The sequence below is a fragment of the Schistocerca nitens genome, chromosome 2 (assembly GCF_023898315.1).
Source record: "Schistocerca nitens isolate TAMUIC-IGC-003100 chromosome 2, iqSchNite1.1, whole genome shotgun sequence".
Taxonomy (NCBI): domain Eukaryota; kingdom Metazoa; phylum Arthropoda; class Insecta; order Orthoptera; family Acrididae; genus Schistocerca; species Schistocerca nitens.
In genome coordinates, this window is record NC_064615.1 from 364957388 (window position 1) to 364980265 (window position 22878).

The 22878-nt window shown below is 40.3% G+C and overlaps 1 protein-coding gene across 1 annotated transcript in view; it reads left to right on the forward strand.

The window, feature by feature from the left end:
* The window catches only part of LOC126235022 (calcitonin gene-related peptide type 1 receptor-like), a 178869-nt gene extending 161076 nt beyond the window's left edge, over positions 1–17793 (forward strand). The window contains exon 5 of the mRNA XM_049943758.1: positions 17660–17793. Coding sequence (XP_049799715.1) covers positions 17660–17793 — 134 coding nt within the window. The remainder of the gene's footprint in view (positions 1–17659) is intronic.
* The last annotated feature ends 5085 nt before the right edge of the window (positions 17794–22878 follow it).

Consider the following 22878-nt stretch of genomic DNA (forward strand, 5'->3'; position numbering starts at 1 on the left):
TACCCGCAGGTTTTTTATATTGCCACGAAATTATTTCCAATGCTTCCTTGTCGATTTTTTCGCATTTTCCTCAGTCAGTTATCTACACATTATAGAATGTAATCGTGAGAGGGTAAACCTTACATGCGACTGAAAAGAAAAAGAAATCTGATGGTATGGTCTGAAACACCCAACTGCTTTTGCCGTCTTGTAGTTAACATAGGAAAAGCGTCTTATTTTTCTAAAGCCATCCTATTCGAAAAATTTTAAGTGTTTAGTCGAATATTTAACTAACAAAACACATTGTTATAATGGACAGAAGATGTTAAAAGACAGGATCAGCAGCGGTAGAAGGTGTTTTGGTGACAGTGCTGCTGTGTAGGGGAAAGTATCAACACTGGACTGTCTTAAGGACTGCGAAAAACTGAAGGCAAAATTTCCTTCAGTAAGGTGAAAGGCGTTAACTGTAGTTGCATGACAGTGTCTGTAACACAGGAAATGAAACTGAAAGTGTCTAATTACAAAATTAATTGCGAACGTCATACAGGTATTTAGGATAATACTATTACACAGAACCATCATGTAAATCAGTGTTCGGGGGCAGGATGCAGAGCTACTTTAAGAGGCTCCGGAACGCCCTATACTTGCAATGTTAAAATAACGCTTATAAATTACATCTTTCCTCACGAAGTATTTGAGGTAGGAAGTTGAAATTTTTACAGATTATTTATTGGAATATGGGCTACAACTTAACAGAGGGATTTTACAAAATTTTAGTTCAGTTATTAAAGATGATTTTTTTTCAATTATAATGAAAATTCACAACATTTTTTGCAATTTTTTATTTATATATTCAAAAATATACAGTTTTTTGGAAAAAGGCTGTGTTAAATTATGCAGAAGGTACGGTGTAACATTTACTGAAAGTTTGAAACAAATATGTTTGGAAGATCCTTAGAAAACATGTAATTAGTATGAGAAAATAAAAGTTTTGGGAATCAAGCGACAAAGATTGGATTAACTTTTTGGTGCATTCCAGGTCCATAGGATGGATTATCTTCATCCTCTGCAAACTCCTCCTCCAGCTTCCTCTTGTTCCTCCTCCTGTTTACTCTTGCTTGTATTTCTAGACTCTTTACAGCCCTGTCTGCAGCCCGAAGGCGTTCCTTGTCTAAAGCAAGCATCGCTCGTACCATGTTAGAACCTATCTTCATTCCCATATTTCTAAATACCTTGCACCTTACAATGTTGCCATCATTGAAAGTCGCAACAGCATCATACACACCAAAGTGAAGTGTTTCTATTCCAACAAATACAGTCTTGGGGATTCTCGACCATATAACACTATTTACACTTTCATTGGGGTTTTGAGTTTTTCCGCGAATACACTTTTTCAACATTTCAGGTGCTGCTAAGTCTCTGAAAATAGGTTTTATCACCTCCATTATTGCATGAGGCAGACTATGCTTATGAGTGTACACTTCACCAGTTAGCAATCCTTTGTTATATTTACACCAACTGTCTTCTTCTTTGGGACACGAGCTATGTTGGGGATTTTCATCGGTTGAAGAAGTATGAAAAAAAAAGAGCCCAAACAACCTTCTTCATTTCGTCGACACTTTGTGTATTTTGCCTAATAGCCATTCCATAATAGATCTGTATTTTGTCAATTACACTGTCAGTTAACCTTCCCTTCCCATACAACCCTTTACCATCACTGAGTTTTTGTTTTTTGTACGAAGCTTTCAGTCGCCGAAGTCTTGTTCCCATTCGCTTCTGTACGTGTCCAATACACTCAAATTTCTGCACTACAACATCATCACCATAGGGCTTCAGTCCTTGAACATGTTAGAAACTTTTAGAATCACCGTCACCAAGGTAATTAACATATCGCACTTTATCACACGCCTCAGAACGCTGGAATATACTGGCAACACCAGCCACTTCCATTCCTCCACTACTGCCACTATAGTTAGCTTTGCAATTATTTTCATGTGTACCTTTATATTTTTGTGGACATCTACAATACTTTGATATTACTGCTACATCTAAAACTTTCCCTGTATACATACTGGTGGCAGATACTACACCATGAAGAGATGTGTGTCCCCGTTTATGCCAGGTACCATCGAACGCTGCAGTCAAATATCTGTTACCATTATTTTCCATTACTGCCTCTTCCACAGCGTTCTTCATAGATTCTATACAGACATCTTCTACTTTAGACCCTATTAATTTATTATACGTCGTAAACTTGGTTGGGGGATTTGGAAGATTCATGATGCCACAGAAAATTGCACCTGCAGTAGCACCCTTACCAACTGAACGCAAGGAATAAACAAATCTAATGTTGTGTTCGTAGATTTTGCTACCATTTTCTTCAGTTGCAGTTACTGCAACACTGTTCCAAAAGGTGGTCATGTATGAACACTTATCACATTTCAGTTGTATTTCACTAGCAAGTCCTACGTGCTTTATTATGGAGAGTTCCAGACCAACTTCACTACAATGAATACATCTTACACAGTTTGAAAAAATTCCTTTGAGAACCGACATATCAAATATTTCATTCACATCCGATTCGCCCATAAAACATTCATAGTTTTCACTCATTGAACCAAGCTTCTTCTGTGAAGTATTTTCTTTCCCACTTTGACTGCTATGGGCAGGTGTACTTGAGAGGTTAGGTTCACTCACTTGGTTATCGTCTTTATTGTTTACAGTAATAACACATACCTTGGCTTTCCAACATTTATCCTTTTCTTAAAAGCCTTCAGAGGATTTCTAATAATTTTACTTTTACTCATTATTATACTTCAACAAAACAGAGACTCAAGAAACAGAATTAATTACGAATATTTTCGAGATAACGACAAAGTAAATAAACATGAAACAATCGACAATCACACCAGCGATATATATATATATATTGAACCATCACAGGTTAGCCACAACACATACTTTATCTCACATCACTAAAATGTACCTGATGAACACGGACGTTAATAATAACACCATTTGACAGCAGTTTAACAGCGCCACAGTGGGTCACGCCCATGTAGAACACATTTCAAAAAAAAATTAAAAATAGTTGTAGTCTTTGGAATTGAATAAATTATATATCTATTAAAAGGTAATAGTCTGCAGATTCAGAAAATGCAAAAAAGTAAAAATTGAACTTTTCATGATTTTGAGCCTTTCCGGAGCCCCTTAAGAGTGCGGAAAGCAGCAGGTGTTTAATACCCGATTTGCACTTTTTCCACGTGATAGTCGAGAGTGGAATGGTCGATATGACTGATCTTTATGTATTAGCTGAACTAAGATGAGTGTATTACCAAATACATCAAAATTTACAATTTATTTAAAACATGGTGTAGTCTATAGGAATTACTTTATATGAAAAGCAATCTGCGTGTGTTTTGTAGGAACTGATATGGTATCCTATGGAAGGAAGATCACATAGTTCTGGCAAAACCCTGTCGGGTTATTTTCTGGAACGCAAGGTGGACTGTGCAATAATTCTACTGTCACCTTTGTATATCTTGCATCTGGAGCATAGGAATTAGGTAACAGAGATTAGAATGCGTGCACAGGTATACAGACAGCTACTATTTTGTTGATCAATATGTGTATCGCACAGAATATATTTGTATCTGTAGGTAGTACCCTCTGACATGTATAGTGAATTGCAGTGTACGCAGGATGAATCGCCTAAAACGTGCACCGCAGATGTTGCGGAAATGGAAAATGCTATTCATGTGTAGCTTTCACAAAAATGGGTTGGTAATCAGGGGCTCGTATTTGTAGCACATTTAAAAACATGTACTGTTAATGTGTTTATCTACAAAATTGCGGTAAACTACTGCCACTTTATTATTTACAGAGCGTAGCCACCCTGCCACTGAGGCCTTTGTGTACAAAAGCAGTAATGACTCCTTTTTTATATAAAAAACGACAGTGGTGCTGACAGTTTTGAAAAACATTGTATTTACCAGTGCTGTGTAATCTCCAGGCGGCATCACTGATATCTCCATAGGTTATAGAAAAACCCCTACAAAACCCTATACTGGCAATAGAATTAACGCACAGTCCAGCTTACACACCCGTTCGATAAAGCTATCCAACTATGTTTCGCAAAAACTACGCGATCTTTCTTCCATGGGATATCATATCAGTTCCTACAAAACGCACCCTGTTTGCTTATATGTGTAGTAATTTCTATAGACATCGTGTTTTAAATAAAGTCCAAATTTTGGTGTATTATTTGTCAAACATTCGACTTAGTTCAGCTAATACCAATATCAAGATCAATTATGTCGACCATTCCACTCTCGAATATCACGTGGAAAAAAAAGAAAAAGTCTTGTATTAAACATCTGTTGCTTTCCGCACTCTTGAAGTAGTTCTGCATCCTGCCCCCTAACACTGATTTACATGATGGTTCTGTGTAATAGTATATCCTAAATACCTGTATGACGTTCACCATTAATCTTGTAATTAGACACTTTCAGTTTCATTTCCTGTGTTATGGACACTGTCATGTAATTAAAGTTAACGCCTTTCACCTTACTGAAGGAAATTTTACCCTCAGTTTTTCGCAGTCCTTACGACAGTCCAGTGTTGATACTTTCTCTTACACATCAGCACTGTCACCAAAACACTTTCTACAGCTCCTGATTATATCTGTGTTTTGTTAGTTAAATATTCTTCTACTAAAGACTTAAAATGTTTCGAGTAGGATGGCTTTAGAAAGACTCAGACGCTTTTCCTATGTTAACCACAAGAGAACAATAACATTTGGGTGTCTCAGACCACACCATCAGATATTTTTCAGTTGCATGTAAGGTTTACCCTTTCACGATTACATTCTATTGATGTGTACATAACTGACACTGAGACGAAAACGTGAAAAATCGACAAGGAAGCACTGTAAATCATTTCGTCGCAATATAAAAAACATGCGGATATACGGTAGAAGGTGGAATTAGCTGATGAGAAACTTTATCTTACTATGTATCAATTGCCTGAAATATTGCAGTAGTTTGATACCGATGACTTACTTTATGGACAAGGGTATAATCCAAGAATTAGCGGTGATTTTTAACAAAAAGAGCTGTGATTATCGAACATCAAACCACTACTACTGTGTGCAGGGAACCCACCAATAAAAATTAAGAGCTACAACGTTTTCAACACATCACTAAAATGTTTATCTTTGGGTCAAGAGTACGCAAAGATATTGACGCTTATGTATAACGTGAAGGTAACTTCGATTAATTCTTAATACTGGGTGACGGATTTGCGTTGCACTCTCGTTGCTGCGAAACGCGTCATTTCATTTTCGATGTTTTTAGCATTCCGCACCTCAGTCGGCAAAATGCTGAACCCTTATGGTATTACTTTTTTGTCCATTTGTCTGTCCAACTGTTACTGACCACTTTTTTTCAGGAGTGGCAGACGTATTGTGTATAACTCTTTCATACAAATTCTGTGTTTTAGAAATTGCAGTATTATGGGCACTGGGATGTTCCTCTTTAAGAGACTCAAACTTTTTGCATGTTGGTCAGTTAGATCAGTTCTAACTTTTGTGCATAATACTGTAATATATCCATCTAATTAATTCATTTCTAATGGATGTAGCACATTAGTTAACTCAAGAAGCAGCAAGTAAGGATTTGTCTTACGTTCTTCTTTCTGTTTGTGCTGTACGTCACCAGGCTTCCTCAAATTTTCTTCTATTTTGGCTGCTTCTAACGACATTTTTTCGTGATGTTAACATAGTTTAGAACTGAACCATTAGAAACACATTTAATAAATCTGATGTTGCAAGACAGTTAGGTTAGTTTAAGTTTCTTATTTTTGAATGAATACACCGTTCTTAGGTCCTGGCTAGGCAAGTATAACCTAATTTTATCCACTTCTGTCGATGTTTCTTACGTAACTGTGTGACTTCCATAAAATAAAGAACAACTACTTTCAGTCTCAATCGTGATTTTATTTCAATGCACGTTGCATTTCGAGCCCTAGGGGCTGATCGTCGGGTGTTTGGACTTTCCACATCGGGTATTTTCCCAGGTTTAGTTTAATTCAGGTCCCGGTAAGATCAAAATAGTATATTACAAATCAGGCACATTTTAAAAATGAGTTTACAAAAACAGTACTAATCGAAAAATAATTTACTGTTTCCAGTTTTGAAAACATGGTTTTTGAAGTACAGTATCAACGAACATGTACACACTTTTCGTTCTGCAGCACATTGTGTAAACGCAAGTCAAAACAGTTCAAAGAATTTCAAATGTGAAGAGGCTACATTTCTAAAAATACACAAGTGTTTTTATTTTAAAGGAGATACAAAGCCATTTTATTATTATTTACACAGGATGTCATTTCCAAAACAAATACATGTGAGTATGTCGAGTGTGGATTATATTATCAAATGGATGAACTAACAACATTATTAAACATTTGTTTCTTTAGGGAAAAATAAACTTTTACCTAAAAATCGCCGTTTGTTCATTCAACATGTTTTCAGAAGATTTTATTTTGTTTAACATTATTTCTATTTGTTCTAGTACATCAAGTTTTTTACCATGGTTTTCTGTGTGGAGTACAATTAGGCTGTTGTGCATGTCATTATTGACACCTATGGGGTATTTTCCATTGACCTACAATCACGGAATTTGATAGCAAGTTTCCATAGAAAAAGTTTAGGTAGGAATATGAAAATTGTTGATTTGTAATTTTATCACACTTTGAAAAGAATATTTTTTGTCCTCTGTTATCCATCTGTCTGTTAAGACCCCTTGTCCTCAGGATTGAGTAGACATATGAAGTGGAAATTTATGTTACATACAGGCATATTTGTTACAGTTTTTATATCTTGCCAGTATAGATATCGGTAACAGGCAAAAATTGTTGAAGTTCTCGATTCTCAGGATGTATGAGCTATCTATACAAATAATTAAGTTTATATAGATCCCTCAGTGCGTGATTCATACGAACACTTCTATGGATTTCTTTCTACTGGCATTTATGGGTAGAGAAACATTGTAAGTAATAATCGACCTCTGAAGGTGACGCTGACAGACTGCAAGGTGGCATCCATGAGCTGGCAGCTGTGGATCTTTTACTTCCCAGTCTGTGTAAATCATCTAAGCATGGGAGTCCAGGATACACAGCTCTCATGCAAAGCATTACGTGAGCTTAGGGCGAGGAGAAAGGAAACTGACTCACGGACAGAGTGACAGCTTTCGAGAGGTGAAAGGTTTATACATAATCACGCTGGTCGACTCATTCACGGTTGGTCGTGAGTGAGCTATACACTTGGTGTGTGGCCAATCTGCAGCACCTGGCAGCATTCCGTTATGTGATCTACAAAAGCGGCTGTGCTAGGCTTGATAGCAGCGTTTCCGAAATGCGTCTGGTGTTGCTATAATTGGTCGAACATTCAGTAAGGCACCTGTAATCATTTAAAAAAAAAACAAATCCAACGCTCCCAGCATACTTCGATGTAATTTGTTTTAAAAAAATGAACTCACCACCTCCATAGTGTAGTCATTATGTAGCAAGGCAGTGATTCTTAAAAAAATTCTCACACATACAACTACATTAGATCGGCCATCTTGTTTACCCTTGTCTGGCGCAGAACCTGCTTCCTCTTGACACTGAACTTGGGGAGAGACTCCTTTCAAACTGTCAAGTACAACTAGACTAATTCTCCCACCTAGGATTTCTGTGTTTGTTTGTGACCCTATATTGGCCGCCAAATTTTCAACAGCGGCTGTCCTGATGGTCCCTCCACCATCTTGCCACTGTTTTGGAATATGATTCCATTGTTCCACCATCTTGAAGGAAGCAATAGGATAACTTCCTTTAAATTTCCTAACCAGCAATTGATCCAGAGGGCTGAGGGATGGGTGGGTGTCATAAATCAATTATCGGTGAAGAGGATAGGGGGGCAGAGGGCAGCAGAGTGAAGGGTGTCATAAATCATCCCGGGTACTGTCACACAGAATAGACTCAGCCCGCTTACTTATGTCTCCTCCCTCCCCCCCCCCCTCCCCCCAAACTTTTGCCTGAAACATTTATTCGTTTTTACACATATTCAGCATACCTGAGACGGTATTCAAACAATTCCTTTCATTTGATTGTTTTCTTATTTTTCTAGTAATTCAGGCATCTTTTCGATATTCGTTGTGCAGCCTTTAGTTTTGGAATCGTTTTTGCTCTAAAAGTGCATGTCACTACAGATCATTGTCACCCTTCTGTTGATTTCTTTTTCAGTACTTCCAGTCGCTGACTTCAATTAAACATGAAACTCATACCATGGTTCAACAGCTACACTGCTAATTTTTACTATTTTTTGTGTCTCCATTCTACCATGTCTTTGCAACTTGAAAATTGTCTGTAGTCCAATACACACAATACACAGTTCTAAGGCCAGCTTATTCTTCTTGTTGATCGAAATCCATTTTTTCCATGTATTTGGCGATAACTGTAATCATTATCTTGTACATTATGGAGAGGAGGCTGATAATCTACCAGTAAAATGGAAAGCTTGCAACATGAATCATTGCACACTTGGCTACAGAATGGAAGCTGATGTGTCTGCGAAGACAACGCGGGAAAAATACCTAGGTATAAGATGAATATGCAGTTTATTGTAACACGCATAAAAAATCTATCCCAAGTTTAACACTGGAGTTTTTCCGACGAAAAACAAAGACAAATATTGGAATGTTTAACTGCTGGTCGTGGCATTGGTGGCCATGTATCTTTGGTGTATAGGGCACACAAAATGTAATACGCAGCTGGCAGCTCCTGGACAGAAAAGTCGACATGGGCTGCGTTGTCATCTAGTGATGGCTCCACACTGAGTTGTGATTGAGTGACTGCACCTGTGCCATGTAACTTACTCGGTATGAACTGCTTGAGCACAGTCCAGGTGATAACATAAATGTTGCCCAGGTGTAGGGATACAGCAGGTACAACTTTTGGTCATGTGGCCCATGGAAGAAAGAAGATTGGCATGGCCATTGACCTCTGACAGTGACTGGGCTGCCCCAAGGTGGCTGGGCAGACTGCGGCCATCCCTGTCGTCTGCAGAGTTGACCCTGTCGAAGTCCATCTTCCATTTGTGTTGGATGCTGGCTGAGTAGGCACCAAGTTCTCGATACAGCATAAGAGTCATTCTGTAAACAGTTTTCTGGGCTGCTGCCAAGCTATTTCTCCACTTCTTTCACGAGGTGTTGGTCCAGGAAGATATGAGGGCCCCACAAAATCCAGTTGTAGTGGGATCCAGGAGGCAGGTGTATCTGGATAAGGAAAAAAAGGAGGTGGAGGTTCGATCTTCTTGCTCTGGAAGGTGGAGCAGGAGGTAACCCGTGTGGGTAACAGCAGCATCCACACCCCACCAGTAGACACGTAGGTAGGCCAGGTGCTTAGTGATCACAATGCCTCAGTGTCTGTTGGGCAAGAGACAGAAGATGTGCTGGAGAGCTGTTGGTATCAAAGTTTTGGTGCAGCTGTTGCCACCCAGAGCAAGAGCGCACCTTTGAGGGTGGAGAGCTGATCCTGGTGATGGCAGTAGGCCTGGACCTCCAGGTACCACTGCTGCTTGCTGTCTTGTGGCCAATTGTGTTGCACCACTATGTGATCTACCCATCTTCGTCGAGCACTGTATCTCCTGTGGTGTCGTGTGTAACGAACTTGGCATCCAATGAAAGTTACTTCAGTGGTGACATTTAGATGAAAGCAGACTTCTGCATCTCCGTTTAAGATTAGTTCCTGGCCTTGGAACTGATGCACGAGGAGGTTAGCATTAGCACGTCAGGTTGTTGAGTGGTACTGAATGTCATGATTATAACTTGAAAGAAACAGCCCCACCACTGGAGGCAACATGTTGTTTTGGTCAAAATATTTGCTGACACTTCGAAAAGAGGGTACAAGCGCTTGTGATCCATGAAGAAGGTGAAACGGTGGCGTAGGCGTAAATGTTGTTGTTATGGTCTTCAGTCCTGAGACTGGTTTGATGCAGCTCTCCATGCTACTCTATCCTGTGCAAGCTGCTTCATCTCCCAGTACCTACTGCAACTGACATCCTTCTGAATCTGCTTAGTGTATTCATCTCTTGGTCTCCCCCTACGATTTTTACCCTCCACGCTGCCCTCCAATATCAAATTGGTGATCCTTGATGCCTCAGAACATGTCCTACCAACCGATCCCTTCTTCTGGTCAAGTTGTGCCACAAACTTCTGTTCTCCCCAATCCTATTCAATACTTCCTCATTAGTTATGTGATCTACCCATCTAATCTTCAGCATTCTTCTGTAGCACCACATTTCGAAAGCTTCTATTCTCTTCTTATCCAAACTATTTACCGTCCATGTTTCACTTCCATACATAGCTACATTCCATACAAATACTTTCAGAAATGACTTCCTGACACTTAAATCTATACTCGATGTTAAACTTCTCTTCTTTAGAAACACTTTCCTTGCCATCGCCAGTCTACATTTTATATCCTCTCTACTTCGACCATGATCAGTTATTTTGCTCCCCAAATAGCAAAACTCCTTTACTACTTTAAGTGTCTCATTTCCTAATCTAATACCCTCAACATCACCCGACTTAATTCGACTACATTCCATTATCCTCGTTTTGCTTTTGTTGATGTTCATCTTATATCCTCCCTTCAAGACACCATCCATTCCGTTCAACTGTTCTTCCAAGTCCTTTGCTGTCTCTGACAGAATTACAATGTCATCGGCGAACCTCAACGTTTTTATTTCTTCTCCATGGATGTTAATACCTACTCCGAATTTTTCTTTTGTTTCCTTTACTGCTTGCTCAATATACAGATTGAATAACATCGGGGAGAGGCTACAACCCTGTCTTACTCCCTTCCCAACCACTGCTTCCCTTTCATGTCCCTCGACTCTTTTAACTGCCATCTGGTTTCTGTACAAATTGTAAATAGCCTTTCGCTCTCTGTATTTTACCTCTGCCACCTTTAGGCGTAAATATGAAACTTATTAGAGCGGATATGATTGCTAGGAATTCTTTTTTTTACTTTACTAGTTACGTTGTGCAGTGGAGAGAGTCTTAAATACAAATGCAATTGGTCATCCTACTGTCAATCACGTGTGAAACTATTGCGACAATCCATAGTCCAATGTACAGCTGCCAAGGTTACGAGCTTTGTATGATCATACACCCTGAGGAACGTGGAGTAGAAGAAAGCCTCTTTCAAATTCCGGAAGGTGTTGTCATATGCCAGAGTCCATTGCCAGAGAATGGCTATGAGGTGATGTAAGGGTTCTTCAATGGCTGCTGTATGCGGAATAAATTTACAGTAATAACTGAGCTGCCCCAAAATCAACTTCAGCTGGCTGGTATTGTTGGGAATCGGAAATTTTTGCACTTCCTCAGTATAATGTTGGGTAGGGTAGATGCTTGATGCACTATAAAGTCACCAAAGTACTCTACTTGGTGAAAAAAACAAACAGCACTTCTCGTTACTGCGTTCAATGAATTGAAAAGTAAAGTTCTATGTACTGACTTGGCAGAAAATCCTAAGAAATTTTGGTCTTACGTCAAAGCAGTAAGTGGTTCAAACCAAAATGTCCACACACTGTGCTCAAAATGGTACTGAAACAGAGGACGACAGACTAAAGGCCTAAATACTAAATGTCTTTTTCCAAAGCCGTTTCACAGAGGAAGAGTGCACTGTAGTTCCTTCTCTAGATTGTCGCACAGATGACAAAATGGTAGATATCGAAATAGACGACAGAGGGATAGAGAAACAAAATCGCTAAAAAGAGGAAAGTCCGCTGGAGCTGATGGGATACCAGTTCGATTTTACACAGAGTACGCGAAGGAACTTGTCCCCCTTCTAGCAGCGGTGTACCTTAGGTCTCTAGAAGAGCGTAGCGTTCCGAAGGATTGGAAAAGAGCACAGGTCATCCCCGTTTTCAAGAAGGGACGTCAAACAGATGTGCAGAACTATAGACCTATATCTCTATCAGTTGTAGAATTTTGGAACACGTATTATGTTCGAGTATAATGACTTTTCTGGAGACTAGAAATCTACTCTGTAGGAATCAGCATGGGTTTCGAAAAAGACGGTCGTGTGAAACCCAGCTCGCGCTATTCGTCCACGAGACTCAGAGGACCATAGACACGGGTTCCCAGGTAGATGCCGTGTTTCTTGACTTCCGCAAGGCGTTCGATACAGTTCCCCAGAGTCGTTTATTGAACGAAGTAAGAGCATATGGACTATCAGACAAATTGTGTGATTGTTGTGTGATTGGATTGAACAGTTCCTAGATAACAGAACGCAGCATGTCATTCGCAATGGAGAGAAGTCTTCCGAAGTATGAGTGATTTCAGGTGTGCCGCAGGGGAGTGTCGTAGGACCGTTGCTATTCACTATATACATAAATGACCTTCTGGATAAAATCGGAAGTTCACTGAGGCTTTTTGCGGATGATGCTGTGGTATATCGAGAGGTTGTAACAATGGAAAATTGTACTGAAATGCAGGAGGATCAGCAACGAATTGACGCATGGTGCAGGGAGTGGCAATTGAATCTTAATGTAGGAATGTGTAATGTGCTGCGTATACATAGAAAGAAAGATCATTTATCATTTAGCTACAACATAGCAGGTCAGCAACTGGAAGCAGTTAATTCCATAAATTATATGGGAGTAGGCATTAGGAGTGATTTAAAATGGAATGATCATATAAATTTCATCGTCGGTAAAGCAGATGCCAGGCATATTCATTGGAAGAATCCTAAGGAAATGCAATCCGGAAACAAAGGAAGTAGGTTACAGTTCACTTGGTCGCCCACTGCTCGAATATTTCTCACCAGTGTGAGATCCGTACCAGATAGTGTTGTGAGAAGAGATACAGAAGGCCCAACGGAGAGCAGCGCATTTCGTTACAGGATCATTTGGTAATCACGAAAGCGTTACAGAGATGATAGATAAACTACAGTGGGAGACTCTGCAGGAGAGACGCTCAGTAGCTCGGTACGGGCTTTTGTTGAAGTTTCGAGAACATACCTTCACCGAGGAAGTCAAGCAGTGTATTGCTCCTTCCTACGTACATCTCACGAAGAGACCATGAGGATAAAATCAAAGATATTAGAGCCCACACAGAGGCATACCGACAGTCTTTCTTTTCACGAACAATACGAGACTGAAATAGAAGGGAGAACCGATAGAGGTACTCAAAGTACTCTCCAACACACACCGTCAGTTGGCTTGAGGAGTATGAATGTAGATGTAGATTTGATGCTGACCTGTTGGAGATCTGTGAAGAGCGCATGCAGTCCTGTGTGTCCTTGCGTGTGACGAGAATGTCATCTAAATAGTGCAGGTGATGTGCATGAGGTAGCAATAAATGCTGAACGCAAATCTGTTCTACTGAAACAGTCTAGAAGAGGTACCGGTCAACAAGAAGCGTTGGGAATTCTCATCCAACAGAAGCTGGAGACCACATTGTGGAGATCAATTATGTCCTCTACCTGGCTGTTAATGTAGTTGAACAGTACTGTAATTGGAATTTAAATTGGCTGTGGGCTTTAATGATCTGACTGCTGCAACTATGCAGCAGAGTGTCAAAAGGCTGCCAATCTATGATGATCGCAGAAGACCCCTTATCTATCTGCAGCTCTATAGACAGATTATTGATATCTGGATTTCCTCTTGCTTAGAGCTCCATTAGTATCACTTGCGTATCTGATGACTACAAAAACACTGGCTGCAGAAAAGGAACTGTTGAAGATGGTGTCTGACCTTTGAGTCTTCACTTCCATTGTGTGAATCCAACCTGGGTGTGGGGCATGACTGGAACTGACGGTGTTGGGTGGCAGCGAACATTTGTGATGGGTCCTGTGGGGCTAAGTTTTTGCAGAAGTTGGTTAATGTCGGGGCATGCTGTGGGCTAAGAAGTGCTATTCCATGCTTTTGATTTAGTTCATGCATAGTCCAATCTTGTTATCAAACTGCTGGAATTGGGAGTGGGTTGGCGGGGGGGGGGGGGGGAGGAGGTCATCGCCTGGTAGCCCTTGACCACGGAGTCTATCTAGGGGAGTGGCTGGAGAGCTCCAGAGATGATGTGGAGATGGTCGCCAGCTGTTCGAGCAGCATGTCACGAATGTTCTGGATCTTCTGGAGCAGCAGCAGCAGCAGCAGCAGCACCTGGGCTGAGACATCCACTGGTTCTGTCATCCTGTAGGCAACGTGACGTTAGCGTGCTTTAAACTGGAACAACGCACACCAAAACACTGACCACCTGGGTAGGAGCACACACACGTAACGCACTACCTCAGAAAAAATCTCATCATCAATTAACGTGTGTACCGAAGGCAGAGCAGGAAAAATGTCCAGGTATAAAATGAGCGTGAAGTTTATTGTAACACACATAAACAGTTTCCTCCGACGGGAGTTAAAATGGAAAACAATAATTAAACAATTCGCATCTTGAATTATGGAAGAACAACGATAATATCTTAAGATTGAAGGCCTGAAAATGTCACAGTTAATTCAAAGTTCCATAATCCAATGTCCAGAGGTAACTTGATGGAGCGAGGCCTTCCTTTGTCTACTGTTTGAAGAGCTGTGCCTCAGCTATGTTGTTGATTGCGGGCTGAGTAGGCGCCAAGTCGTTGACGCAGCAGAAGTTTCATTCCGGGGAAAACCATATTGGCTGTGGCTAAGCTAATTCTCCACTTCCTCCAGGAGTCATTAGCCCGTCAAGGTATCTGGGAGAGGTTCAGTGAAACTTGCAAAGTAGAATACAGGCACTGACATAATTTAAAGTGTGAGGGGTAAATATCAGTCATACATGGACACTTGGCTACAGAGCACTGCCCACATTAGGAAAGATTCTGGGTGCGAGTGCCGGTCTGGCGCACGGTTTTAATCTGCTTGTTTCAAAATTACAATATGATGATCGAATTTTATAATAAATAAATGAATCATGTTATTATGTGAAGAAACCTTTTACTAGTATTTGTTGATTGAGGTTTGCGAGAGCATCCTTTGAACTGACTAACGCTTAACACGTATGTTCACGGTTGCATCCATTATGATATCAGTTCGTAAAATTCTCAAGACTCAGCAGTGTAACTCTGTTAAGTTGCTGTCATACAGAAGTAATCTAATATGACATCGGGTGGTACCGCCTATGCAGCTGTCTGTTGTGTCAAAACAGTTACTAATGTATCACGACGTATACTTTTCGGCTGTTCTGCAACATTGTAGTCAGCTTCTTTATAACTTTTAACGTCAAGCAACGTTTTTTTTTTTTTTTTTTTTTTTTTTTTTAACCGACGGTCGTAAGTGACTTTCCTGGTGTATACTGCTGATGAAAAGCTATCAGTTTTCCAGCCATGTGGCAAAGCTTAAATACTACATAGCGTCACATTCTTAATCTGGTAAAGTGAAGGTGTTGAGTATGACACTCGTCGAAACGTCGCAGTATTTTAACCCCGCAGAAAACTCTAAAGCTTTTCATTAAGTCTGCAATTTTAAATGCCAGTTACATGCAGCAACGTTTGGATATTAATTCCACGGAGAACAGCGCTTGTTTACCTCTAGAAGGCTCAGTTAGCTGAGTCTATCGGATTCCTATCAACCCCCGCACAATTTTTATGATCCACCGCTTACGAAGACGGGGAGTCAATGTCTTGACGTACGCTCTCGAATCCTTGCCCTTGTATATCTCTAATAAACTTCGGTGCGTCATTAATCAACGTTTATTGTTAATGTATTTTATTTTTCAGGATAAATTTCGGTAATCAGTTGTAAATAAATTTTGTTATCCTTTACCGGTTTTGACAAATTTATTTCCCATCTTCAGAAACCTACAAAATTAGGGATACAAATTTTTAGAGCTTGGCTACACATTGATGTGAAGTATAAAAATTTTACTAGAGAAACTTACTTTGTTTAGCGGACAGTCAATGTTTTCCTTGTAGAAGGATAACATTATGGTATGTTCGGAAATTTACATATTGCATGTCAATATTTTAAGCACTGTTTCACAAGTTACAACAACTGAATCACATCTATGTATCTGTTGCGCTAGCAGCAAGGAACATATATAAAAGCATATATAAAATATATAACCCAGGCATATTAACCGGTAAAGCGTAATAAAATTTATTTGCTGTTAACGACTGAAATTTATCCTCAAAATTTTTTTGTTTTTTTGTTTCTGGCATCAGCAGCTCTATCCACTGCAATGAAGATATGCCAAGTTTGTATATGTTTCGCTAAATACACGATGATATTGTAACTTAAGTGTCCAACTAGCGAGAATTTCACGGGCGATTAGTGACGAAACAGGTATCGTTTCTGCAAAGTTACTTTCTTGTTGACAGTGTCTGCTTGATTAGGTGTGTTACAGCCAGGTATTTTTTTCCGTCAAGGTACGGTTTGACGTTTTCGCAATGTCTGCTTTAGACAGAACTGCTAAAAACAGATGTTTTGAGACATAAGTGAAGGGACAAAAACGTCCGTTGGACTCTCCAGCACACGAAAATTTGACCACCGCTGTGACAGATTCATTGTCTTCCCGAGCACGGAAACCACGAACCGCGACTGTGCTTGGCACAGCACTCCGCGGGCTGTACACAACTTACGGTGACAGACATGAGCGTAGCTACGTGTTGGCTGCAGGAGTTGCCTGTCGACACACTCGATCCCCACGTTTGTTTGTTCGTCTAGCTCATTCTCTCCAGAACAACTGGCGGCGCCTCTTTGATGCACGTGGAGGCGTTACACAGACATCAGAAGCGCTACCTATTTTTAAGATGCTATGTCTTTTACGGCGAAGCATACTTCATTGAAGACGGAGGCCAGAAATATAATTTAACACACCTTACAGTTCAGTGCGAAGGAAGAAATTACTATTCATTTAGTACTTTTTACGTCAAAGGCGCCCTCTTCCTCTGCTTTTGTATCCGATCAGTGATAAGACTGATTAACGCGCTTTTTAGACTGCGGGTGACCGATCAACTTACAATTCTTCGAAGAATATCATGTAAGCTATTGAAAAATGATCTGTACGAAATATATCAGGGTCGCTTTGGCTTTATTTAAAGAAGTAAGCAACGGGAGAACGCGATTCATGTCCGGTCGTTCGCCGTCCAACAATTTGTTACCAGTTTCTCTTGTTTGAAGACTGAAATAAAAATCTCAAAGCTCAGTGGATACCATTTGAATGAGGAAAATTGGGACAGGTGATGGATTTGAAATGACAGACACGGCTATATGTCAGACATTACAACACTTATTCCAGTAATTTAGCAGACTCCAACTTAAATGTAGGTTAGAGAACCGCAGGAACAAGAAGGGAGAAAAAATTCTCATACTGTTGAAGGCCGGATATTTATTTTTCGCGCAAAAGGCATTTACAAACCAGAAACATAGATATTACATACCAACATGAGTCAATACGAATGATACAAACTTCTCTTCTCTCCATCAAGGAAGGGAAAACAAAAAAAAAAAAAGAATTACAGAGCACCAACACTGAAATAATGAACAGATACCGTTGTCAGTTGATTGCAATGGTAATGTTTTACACCCCACTTGCCCCCAACAATCCCACCAGTAACAAGCACAACGCACTGAATAAACACGGTTTCTCAATGTACTGTGTTGCAGTGAGCCGGGCCTGCGCCGACAACGCCACATGGGAGAGCGGCGCCAGCGTGAACTACACGTCGTGCGGTCTCTCCGAGCACGAGATGAGGGTGAGTCTACAGGCGCAACTCATACGGAAAGCTAAATATCAGTGATCCAGTTTCCTTCTATTCACTATCGCCAACTGCTTTACGACCAAGACGCTCCAATATCAACAACATGCTTGTTGCCGGTCGCCGCAAGGAAGGAAGTATTACTGCCGAACACAAGTGACGGGCACACAGTAGCATTGTTCTATCTGAAATCCTGTTGCAGTAGTGGAACGGCAGAGGCCAGATACAGGGTCTATAATTCCTTGGGTTGATCCTTTGGTGACAGACCTACCAGGGAAAATTTTGTGGTAACAAATCTCCAAAAATACCGTTCTAGACCAAATTAAAATAAAGAGCATATAACCTCAGTTTTTAAAATTTATTATTTAAGTGTATACAGCCCTATTGTAGATCTGTGATTTAATGAACTCATGGGATTAAAAAATCATTTCGTAATGACAGATGTCACAGGGAAGTATAAACGAAAAGTCTCATTGCAGTGATAGCTATATTTTGCTATTACTTTAACGGTATTCAACTGCCTTACCATCCGCTGAGAACTCATGGTGTGACAAAGTGAGGTCCCCCTCCTTACACTCCGCTGTTGGTATTGTGGCTGAATATCTCATACAACAAAGATACTGATCGCCAAGCAACTGAGTCCTTTTCTGTCTGTGTGAAAGAAACTTCTACCAGCTTGGTATAGCAGACATACTAGTTCTTAAACAGGGGTCGAGCAAATAACATCTCTGAATGCTAATCAGTGTGAAGAAAACACTACGACACGTTACAATTTTTTTCGTTTTCCTGTGCTTTTTCCCCTTGTTTTCTGCTCTGTTTTCTTGATACATTGGACGATTTATTTTAGAATGAGTTTTGTGCCTATATTTCTTTGCGAAATTTTATTTCTGTTTATGTCATGGAGTTAGTATTAATAAAACTGCTATTTTCATTTTTTTCTGACGGTCTGTGTGCGCACGTTTATTAAGATGTTATTTAAATGTATTTTCCATGAGTAGAATAATGTGAAGTGGTATTGTAAATAGATTTCTCGGAATTTTTGAAAGTTTAATATTAAGAGATGTGTGTTGAGCTGTAGCAACGTAATGATAGGTCGACAGAGAAAAACACCACCAAAGAGTCTGGAAAGTGGATAGGAGGCGTGCGAGTGCAAGTCTACTGCGTCTGTGAGCGATGAAAAATAACTCTTTGATCGGAGACACGTTTCTGTGATTACAGCTGGTACCATGGACAAGGAATTAATAACTGTACGTGGCGCATTGCGTTCCATTTGGACTGTTACTCGGCACATTAATCGCAAAACTATGATGTCCAGAACGCCAAACCGCGTCAGCGCTCTATGCAATATGTAAAGTTATGATTATAGACAACACTGCCTGTTTAGTGCATAGCGCGGACAGTCGAATTAAATTGGAAATATGGTTAGGCATTTTCGTATCGTGGACTGATAATCAACATGTTAGTCTTGAACGTACGGTATGCCGATAGCCACGTAATTGTTGTGGCCTGTTCACAGTACAGACTGCTTACCGTGAACTGTTCAATTAAATTACAAATATGTTGATGTTATTTCTTATTGCGGACCGTGATTCTGTGAAATGTACCGATCCACGATCGAACGGGAAACTAAATTGAGAACAGTCCCTATAAACAGACAACAAACATTATGATGTCGGAATATGTCGCGTGTAAACTGAATGAAGCGTGTTTTACTTATGTCACTGCATGCATGTACAGTAATTGGGAATATTTTACAAACATCACGCGTTCCTGCTGATTTACAACGGGCGGCTATGCTCAAGAGGATCAGCAAGACAACGATAATTACTGGACTGCACGCTAAAAGACCATGGATCGAAAAGACGGGCGTCGACGTCTCTCTGGCAGCATCAGCTAAGTGAAGGCTGACTTCATACTTTCGCGAACTGTTTCTGAAATGAACTTTATACTCAAGCTATTAATTGTGCTGAAAGTACGTAAATTTTTTTCACGACCACTGTACTTTAAAAACAGAAATTTCACTTAACTCTGTATAGCATTTTTCAAGTAGCTTTCAGAAATATAGATTAAAATTAAATTTCGTTCACTAAAAACATTTTTATGACATCAGTTCTTTAGAAGCCTGTCACTTGATACAGTCCTCATTACGGCAAATAACTTATCAGTGAGACTAAAATTATTCAGTCTTTATTTTTCATTTGCTTTTAATCCCTTACGGTTGATTATTTGTCTTATTTGCGAGTGTAATTTTCTTGTTTAATGACAGTTTTCGTGATGATTAATATCGAGTGTTGAACAAATACGTGCAGTGTGCGGTGTTCTCCATTACGTTAGCGGATAGCTGCCGACAATGTATAGCAATTGTGTTTAATGACGTACTATGGTAGCAGGGGAACATTTCACTTTGGGTAGATTTGTGAACACTCGTCATGTTACAATGTTACAGTTTTATGAGACTTGCTTGCACGTGTAAGCATTATATTCGTGTAATTCTGGGAAAGTAAATGATTCTTGGTTTGAGTTTCCTCCACACTTACGTACGTGTGATATCAGACGAGATGTAACAGATTTCCTTCCCTTTTATTAGATGACCACAGTCAATTCTAGCTAAACTAATATTCCTGTTTTGTCACACGAGGCCCATACTTAACTTGGACCTGGCGGATCACAACAAAATCAACATCCGTCTACAGTAGAAGTCTACTGGTATTTTATCGGCGTATCACGAGCACATAATGTTTTTGCTGGATCCAAACGAGGTTACAGTGTCTTATTTTCTCTCACTGTATCATTAGAACCTGCCTACCAAGCGATTTATTAGTGTATTATGCAGAGTTGTGATCCGTCAAGAAAACACTGAAGCAAATGAGATTTCTTGCTGGAGGGAAGTTTCCTGCCTGTACGGAGTCTCTTAGCACTCTACGTGCTACTCAGCAAATGTACCTTGCTGATAGGGCAATTCAGATGGTCCAGGACGCTCCACACCTCTTGGAAATCTAGGGTACACGGGTACATTGGATTCGACAGGAATGACTAAGCTGGTAGAGTAGCTAAAGCAACCTGCCAGGAAAGCTCCACACTCCACAATAACGTTCTTAACAGCTTCTTATGTCATGAGTAACAGAGCGAGTGACGGCTGAGTGGGAGAAACAGTGGCTCGAAGTTACCAGCAACAAAGTGCGGTCTGTTAAACCAACCATTCGACCATGGAGCACTTCCTTTCGGACTCAAAGAAGGGATGAAGCGGTCCTCACTTACCTTGGTATCTGGCATAGTCCAATGACACATGCTTATCTCTGGCGGCATGAAAATCGCCCGGAATGCAGTGTTTGTGGCATCACACAGTGCATTATGTTTAAAAATCGTATGTTTTGTATGCTGATAGGGAGGAAACTTTTGGTCTGCCGAGGGACTTGCCTTCTATTTTAGACGGTGACGAGCTGACAGCAATAAAGTTGTTGACATTTTATGTGGCGACAGAATTCATACACGGTTTGATAGGATGAACCTTTTAATATGACTTATGGCGGCTATTTCGGTTCTGCAATCAACTAGCCATCTCTTCGCCATCCATTATTTTCTTAATATTACTGAGTACCTGGCGTTGCCCAGGTACGTATTTATTCCAAACGTCTGCTAGTCCATGTTCTCTTTCCCCCTCCCTCTACCCATCTCCCCCTTCCCCTCTCTCTGTCAGTCTCCTCCTTCACCCACTGTCTGTCAATTTCCTCCAGCGCCCTCTGTTTCTTTATCCACCTTCTACATCCCTCAGTCTTTCTCCATCTCCTCCGGCCCATCCCTGTGTCCATCCCTCCTTCCCCCTCCCCCACCCCCCTATGTCAATCTATTGTTCCACCCTCTGTCCATATGCTGCTACCTCTGCCCATCTCTCTTCCTCCCCCCCCCCCCCCCCCCCCCGTCCACCCGCTAATTTCATCTCCTACTCCCCTTCTCTTTGTCCATATCCATCCCTGCCCTCTCTGTGCCTACCTCCTCCTCACTGTCCGTCCATCTCCTCCTCATTCCACGTTTTCACGCACCCCAATAGGGGGCTGGTGATTCTAACGGCCACATTATCTCTCTCCAGATTGTGACGAATATGTGCACAAAGTTTGGTTGAAATCTTTCCAGGGTTTCAGGATTAGCTTTTAACTTGTGGGTTTGCCCACTTACACACATATCAAACATGTATATACTAAAAATATTTCACTCATATTTGCAGGCATATTTGACCTGTATCTATAGCGGATTTTCCTCTGCAGTTTCATTTTCATGTGGCTAAATGTTTGTGGTGACAGTATCTCCCGAACTATACGCTGTACTGTGATATAATTTTTTAGGCTCATCCAGTGGCATATGTGTCTACAGCCTGCGAAATATATTGTCAATAGAGTTTGTGGTAAGAAATAATGAATTAAGACGTTATATATGATGCCGCAGATTTCTCGCATCTCACGGTTTGAAGTCATATCTCCTATACCGTGTTTCGGACAATACTATTTATTTTTGTAGGTAGATTGAGCGTCGTATGTGAATTCTGTCAGCGAAATATGTTGTGAATAGAGTTAGCAGTGAAGATGTAATAAAATAAAACGTCACGCACGATGCTTGAGTTTGTCCCACATCTCTATTATCTGAAGTATCTCTTCACCTATGTGTCGTACTATCATATTTTGTAGGTATATTTAGTGGCAGATTTGGCTACTGTCTACAAAAACTTTTGCGAATAGAGTTAGTTCCAAAGAAGTAATAATTTTAAACGTCTTGCATTTCATGGCAGTTTTTCATGGACCTCAGTGTTTATGATGTCATATCTCCTGAACTCGTAGACTACGTGTCGCACAATAATATAATTTTGCTGTTGAATGTGAATAATGTCTGCAAATTGTATCACGAATACAACTAGTAGTAAATAAATAATAAATTAAAACATGATTGAATAGCGAAAATGTAGCAAGCAATAAAGATTCTTGTTTTTTTCATCATTTTGTGTAGGTTGTCACCGTGAAAAAGTTTAAGAGCTTTAAATTGTGTGTAAAGTTTATTGCAAGTCTCTAAGAGCTCTCATTCTCAATTACTGGATTCTAAAGTATGGGTATTCATGCGTCGTGGCCTACACTACTTTTT